Consider the following 7,424-nt stretch of genomic DNA (forward strand, 5'->3'; position numbering starts at 1 on the left):
CTCTCCTGGGGAAGGGGTACGCGGTGCAGAGTGAGAAACAGAAGGGATCCCATGAGCTACCATCCCTTCCACTACTGGTGTTTCTGGTAGCCCAGGGGTGGCTACTCCCACTACTCCTGCAGGAAACCTGAAACCAACAGAAACAGAAATTACAAGCTTGTCCAACAGAGTTATGCAAGAGGAAAGGAGCTATACCCTCAGGTACCTGCTGAATACAAATACCTCTTTCTAACAGAAATGCTCTGAGACAGAACACAGGAAAAGTCTCCAGAGCTGAAAAGTAGCAGTTCTATCCTAATACCAAATGATACCTGTTCCAAGGCAGAGATAGTCTCAGGTCACCTATTAAGTATTTGGAAAATAGGTACAAAGTTTATCTCCAGTGGAAAACAGTGTGAGGATAAGGAGCTGAACTAATAAAACAGCTTATGTCTATAAGAGGAAAAACAGGAGACTGATACTGATTAATTGCTAATGAACCATTCTTCCATTACTTCCATTCTGTCTCCCTGTGCCTTCTCCATAAATAAATCTCTCAGAGAAGGGAAGAGAATGTATTTCCTACTTTGCAGACGGGAGAAAAACAAAAGGGAAGCAACCTTCCCACTATCCCACCTGGCAGGTCTGTAACAGACAAATAAACTGAAATGGACCCTATTTAGGCCACTACCCAAATCCACTGGTCGATGTCTGTTTAATAGTCCATATCTGGGCTACCAGTAAGAACTGTGCTTTGTTTATACAGCCCTAATGATATGCACAACTTCTAAATGTTAAGATCCAGACCACTTTTCAGTCACCCAGCAGGCTTTCTCATATTAAGGTATCTATTGGGCAGGTCTTGCAAGGATTTGGAAAAAATAACCAGTATGCAACTGGAACTAAAAATGACCAAGTAAATGTTAAATCTTAGTACAGCTTCAGAAGTGCTGCTGTTAAGTTTCTGGAAAGAGCTCATATACAGAGCATACAGGAACAGAAACATACCTGCTTGCAGGTACAAGCAGTTCTTAAACCCGAAGAGGGATGTTGGCCTACTTCAGTAGGCAGATATGCTTGGAAGCAGTAACTTGGACAACCTACATATCTCACCTGTAAGCTGCAGCTCCATTGAGTTCTGGGTGGACAGTTGCAGGATCAATACTGGACCACTGAGCTGCTAAGAGCAAGTACTCCTTATTAACACAGTTCCTCAAAGCATCAGGTATGTGACCTGCAAGAGCGCCAAGAAGACAAAAAAACAGGACACAAGTAGGAGGGGCTCGTTCGCTGAAGGATTTACAAAGGAAAGTAGAAAGGAAACGCACAGCATCTTTTCCATCTACCTCCACAGGGTAACACTCTCCTCTGAACAACTGGTCTCTGGAGAAGACAAAAAACTGATCCTTCCTTCCCACTTCTGTGATCTTGTGGAAATTACTGTCCACAAACTGCAATTGCCAAGCCTCACCTTCCCCAAGAGACAATATGTACTACTCCAGATAAAAGGTGTACAGTATAACCGTCAAAGGAGTTACAGCAAAGGATTTGGAAGATGTGCTAGGTACAAGGCTTTCCCAGGGAGGGAAAATAACACTCCAGCATTAGCTACAAGACTCTCGGAGGGCGAAGAGACAATTACCAACTTAGGCTCCAGTTCCAGAAACCAGTTACCGAGTCTTAAGTTTTCAGAACAATCAGCATAATCCTTGCAGTGAACTAACAAAAGAACACTAATTCAGCAACAGCTGCAGAGCACAGAATCTTCCTCATTACCTGTAATAGCTCTGCGGATCTCTTTAGCTGCATCTTCTCTGGATTCAATGGAAGCCTGCTCACTGTACCAGGCAGTGTGAGGGGTGCAGATCACATTGGGTGCATCTTTTAAGGGCCCCTGAGCAAAGCTGGTGGGGAGGAGGAAGAGGAGAGGGGAGGGGGGAAAAAGAGGTTTCTCTTCAGAATTGATGAAGTGATAACCCCATCTGTCCTCTCAGGTATCATTGTTAATCAAATAACAAAAAACCATAAGAATCATCCAGCATAGCTGAGTCACAGGATAGCAGCAGGCATGCAGGTGCAATGTTACCTGAAAGGCTCAGACTCATGCACATCCAATGCTGTTCCTCTGATTCTCCCCTCTTTCAAGGCTTGTGCTAAGGCTTTCTCATCTACTAGCCCTCCCCGGGCTGTGTTCACTAAGAAGCAGCCCTGACGCATCTGGAAAAAGAAAAATATGAAGTGGATTGAGAATAAGACTTTTCATGGAAGCTAAGTGAGTCTTGGGAAGTCTACTGGAAATGAGCAGGAGCCTGCAGTGATTAGATGAGGCCTGCAAAGCTAACCACAGGGGAAGTGCCTGCAAGCAACGCTTGAAAAATTTGCTTTTAAAATGAACAAACAAAACCACAAGACAAGGGCAAAAGTGGAACTCTCAAGTTCTGCACTCCATCCTAATACATTAAAAAAGAAAGAGGACATGAATCAAGTATCCAGCTATACGAAACTGGACTACAACATCCAGATGTCTCTCATAAAAGCACTGAAAAGCATTCATAGACTAGTGGAGTTGAGCCCGAGACTGACTTTGCAGTGGGCTTGGGCAGAGAGGCTTTGGCAGAGCTGTGTAAAGAAACTTACACAGTTCCAGCCACACCACACCTAGCTCTAACCAGCACAGTCAATTATGCATTTTAAAGGTAATTTGAAGTTACTGAATCACCTAAAACATTCTTTATAAATGAAATTACTTGGCAAAAAGAGCCAATCCTATTCTTCTCTTAATATGAAATTCTATACAGCACAAAGCACAAGCACCCGGATACACATGCTCCCAGACTCCAAAGGCATCAGGAGGCACACGACAGAGGCAGCAGGATTCACACACTCTCAGCCTCCATGAAAGCAGCAGTTTCTGTTTGCATTCATTTCCACAGTGCTCTGTGGGGGAAATCAAGCTCCTGCTGCACCTGTTTAATAGTGAAGTCATTGATGAGGTGATGGTTATGTTCATTCAGGCTGCAGTGCAATGTGATGCAATCGCTGTGCATTAGTAGATCCTGCAGGGTTCCTACTCGTTGTAAACCCAAGGATCGCTCCACTCCATCCGGCAGATAGGGATCATAGAAAATCACGTTGAAGCCAAAGGACTTGGCTCGCAGAGCCACTGCCTGTCCAACTCGGCCTTCACAAAAGAAAACCCACAATCATCAAGGAAAGGTAAAACAAACTTTAAAGACAAGATACTGGGGTAGACTGGGAGCCTACACTGGAGTTTACTATCAGGGCCCAGGGTACTGCAGCCCTGGAAACCCCTAGGATTGCCCTAGGGATCCAGAGGAGGTTATTCAGTGCTGATCCCATGTGGCTAATTCTACACCTTCCCCATGCAATAGGCAGAGCTTAGCCTAGAAGCAGCTCTGTTTTTCAGACCAAATCCAGACCCTGAGGCAGTAATAATCACAGAATCGCAGGGGCTGGAAGGGACCTCAGGAGATCATCCAGTCCAACCCCCCTGCCAAAGCAGGTTCCCTCAACCAAAAGGAAAGTGTCCAGGCAGGTTTTGAACATCTCCAGAGATGAAGACTCCACACCCTCTCTGGGCAACCTGTCCCAGGGCTCCGGCACCCTCGCAGCAATAATCTGATTACAAGAACTTGGAAAAGGAATTGGTAGCTTTCAAGTGGCTTTGTTGCTGATACAGAGCCTAGCACACAGGGAAACAGTCACCGAGAACTGCTTGAATGTTCCAATTCTTCTAGCCATTTGAATACCAAAAAAAAAAATCCCCAATCCCATGACATACACCCAACTTTTGAAGATATCCAGCATCACAGAATAGGGCACTAGCATTCCTTATGAGTCAGTGTGTTTCACAATGAACAGCTGTAAAATTATCGCTTTTTTCAGTCTGTGACTCTTAGGTTCCCAAAAACTTTCACAGTTCACTTTCCAATCTAACAACTCCCATCACTTACCTAGTCCAATGATGCCCAAAGTCTCCCCACGGATACGCACAGCGCCTCCAGCCACCTCTCGAATCTGTTCTACACTCGAGGCTCGATTCCCTTCCCGCATAGCCTGATGTAGCCAAGTAACACGGCGATAGAGGTTCAAGATGTGGCAGAGGGTGGAGTCAGCAGTCTCCTCTACTGAGGAGGAAGGGATGTTGCAAACTGCAATGCCTACAAAGCCATAGAGGTCAAATAAGATTTTTAGCATCGCAGTGCTAAACCAACATAGAGCTCTTCAGGCATACATGCTGAAGGATAATTCAGTGCTCCAGAACTACTGCCAAGAAACACAGGATTCATTTCAGAAGCTCATTCTACACCAATATAGATGCAATCAGCCAGCTTTTTAACCCCAAGGAAATATCACTCCTTCCTTATAAATATCTATTTGATTGACATACTCACCAGAAAAAAAACAAAAACAAAAACCAACAAAAACCAGGCTGAAATGAGAAAACTGGGTCATACAAGCGATGCAAGAAACTGACTGTTTTAGAAGATCTGCATCCAAAAAGATGCGCTTGTTCCAGGGAGACTCCCAACAGATTAACTGGCAGACTGTAGAAGAATTAAGACAGATGGTTGAGCTCTTTCATGCCTCACAGTCCAGATGCTCACTGCAAGCACCAGATTCCCCAGGAGCAACAAGAAGTAACTCACTCATTAAACGCAGAGAGAAGCCACAGGAGCCTCTCTAAATCTATTTGAAGTTACACTTAAAAATAGTAACACATAACACTGCCACTCTAGAATAATATACAACCTCGAGGGACCATAAAACCCATGGCTAGAACTATCAGGTAAATTACTAATACAAACAGAGTTAAAGTCCTGGAACCACAAATTACTGTCAAGAAAGGGAAAGCTGGAACACTGTAGCAAAATCTGGTCATTCCTAAGCAGTCCATTAAAAACAAACAAATGAACCACAGATGGGGGCTGGCAACATATCACTTCACTACTGCTACCCTCATTCAACAAACCAGACAAGAAATAAAAACAACTAGATGAAAAAAATCATCACTTCTCAAACATAACCCTAGCCACTTGCCAAACCAAGGAAACTCTTCCTCCTCAAAAGTCCACCACCTATCTGAAAACTAGGAATAAAATCTAGACAATGGTTGAAGGCACATAAAATTCAGAAAGGTATTGCCCTTTTGTAAGCCTATTACAGAGGAGACATTCAACTAAACTCAGACCACGCTCTCCTGAGAGAACTAGGAGAGCAATGGCCACACACAGTCCCACATATCAGACTCCTTTTAACTCCTTTGCAATTGTGCCACAATGCCACACAGATGACTCAGAGGACAAGAGGAGGGGAGACAGGGAAACCTAACTTCTTTTAATCTCACTGGTTACCATCTCATTCAACTTCAGACAAGCTACATGCATTCATCTCTTAGAGAGTTAGATACAAATTTGTGTTTATAGGCAATATTATGCCTAAATACAAGAAAACACAAACACAACAGCTCTTTGGTCTGATTTTAAGATTCAGCGCACTTAAGGAGCAGTATCCTACCTCAGAATGAATTAAAGGGCCTGACTAAGCATGAAAGTAATCATTCATTGTCCATGAAAAAGCAAATCTGGCCATACATAAGGGTCATCATACTATCACTCCAAAGTAAAACTGCCAAGCAGCAGTCTGATGGTGAACGAACTTTGACCCATTTCTCCTTGCGTTAATGAGTGTGGAGTGGGGGTAAAAGGAAACCTCTGAATCTGAATGAATCAAAGATATGCATGGTGACTTTAAGCAGAGAACCCTAAGAGTAGATTGGGTTCAAAATAGACCAAAAATGTAATGGCTGGATGAGAGCCAAAGACCTTGCCAGGAACTCTTGAGCCTATTTAGTTGAATCATTCAGATGAGAAGACCTTTTAGACCTAACTCAAGCACTAGACAAATATGCATTCTTCATTTATTTGCAATTCATCTGTTCTTACAGATCTGGAAATTTATGCTGCCTATTTTAATTTTATACATAAATACTTGCATTTGATTTAAGCTTAATCTGATCTGCATTACATTAAGAAAGGTTTCAAATCACTGACACAAACCTAAAAAACAAGGGGCAGGATACTTAGATTATCCACCTCACCTAGCAGACTACAAGGTCCAATGGTCTCACTGTCATATGTTTAATAAAAAGCAGCTTTTTGTCACGTGATCCAGAGATTCTTCACATGCCTAGGGCTCTAAAGGGATCAATAATACAGGGTTGAATCAGAACCTACCTGCATATAAAAAATTAACAGGAAAACTCACCAATCAAGCATTCACAGTGAGGTTATCCTGCACCAGCATTTACAGGCTGCTTTCAGACATCAGAGTTTGCCCAATTCTCTCACCACAAACAACCCCAAGCTGCCTCACCAGAAGTTATCTAGACATCATATTAAGGTTTCTGAATCTCAAAGAGTGGCAAAGACACTGACATCTACATCAGAACAATTGGAGAACTGAGAAACTTTCTTTCAAGCCACCTACCAGCTCCAATATTGGACAGCCTCCTAAAGCAGGTCCAAATCTTTTTACATAAAAGGTTTTAAATGCAGTCAGCTATAAAACAGAAAAACATGTGCAGTGTTCCACTTCATATTCAGTTCTGATCGCAACAGAGCCCTAATGGTGTCATCATACCTAATTCTGCAGCGGATTTGATGTCAACATTGTCATAGCCACTGCCAATACGCACAATGACCCTGAGGGCTTTGAATTTCTCCAGATCCTGACGAGAAAGGGTGATGGTGTGATACATCAGAGCTCCTACTGCCTCATTCAGCACCTACAAGAAAAAACAGTCCAAATCAGTCTTTGGTTACTCTAGGAGGCAGAGCTCTTTGTATAAATGCTTGCACATTTTCTCGCCCACCTTTTCATGGATTTCCTGAGTTGACTGAGCATCACAAAATGCCACTGTAGCAACATCCTTCAAGATGGGCATCTCCACAGTGCAGTCTCGTCCATCCAGGAGAGCAACCAGCGGCCGTGCTGGCATTGGGCCATTCACAATGGGAGGCCGTATGCCTATTAAGAAAATCAGCAGGAGTGATTTTACATGAAAGACAAGAATTCTGGAACCCTCATTTGCTAGTCCAACAAGTCTCTAGTTCTGTTGGAGTTCTATAGTATTTAGCAAGGGACTAGAAAAAAAGAGGAAACAAACACAAGGAAATGAAGCTAGAAAAAAAAAAATCCTGTGCCACCATTATATATAAAAAAAAATATGTTTTATCAACAGTGAGATAATAGAGGTGAGTCTACTCAGAAGCATGCCATCTTACTCTAGGCTCCCTGAAACTAGTTATAAAGTCACTTCAGGCCTGCTCTCCGCTAACCTGCTCCCCTCTCCCACCTCAGCACGCCAAGACGCCGAGTCCATTTCCTCCTCGGGTGAGCAGAAGAACTGGTAAGTTCACGGG

General features: G+C 43.2%; 1 protein-coding gene across 1 annotated transcript; it reads right to left on the reverse strand.

Moving 5' to 3' along the window:
• On the reverse strand, positions 1-7,029 carry LOC104525147 (C-terminal-binding protein 2; the record flags this gene model as incomplete). The annotated part of the gene is made up of 8 exons (XM_029085013.1): positions 1-127; positions 1,093-1,213; positions 1,756-1,883; positions 2,066-2,196; positions 2,946-3,160; positions 3,954-4,160; positions 6,643-6,787; positions 6,875-7,029. Coding segments are annotated over 8 exons (1,229 nt in total), but the record flags the coding sequence as incomplete, so codon positions are not given.
• Between the last annotated feature and the right edge of the window lie 395 nt (positions 7,030-7,424).

Source organism: Antrostomus carolinensis, unplaced genomic scaffold (assembly GCF_000700745.2).
Source record: "Antrostomus carolinensis isolate BGI_N321 unplaced genomic scaffold, ASM70074v2 scaffold30785, whole genome shotgun sequence".
Taxonomy (NCBI): domain Eukaryota; kingdom Metazoa; phylum Chordata; class Aves; order Caprimulgiformes; family Caprimulgidae; genus Antrostomus; species Antrostomus carolinensis.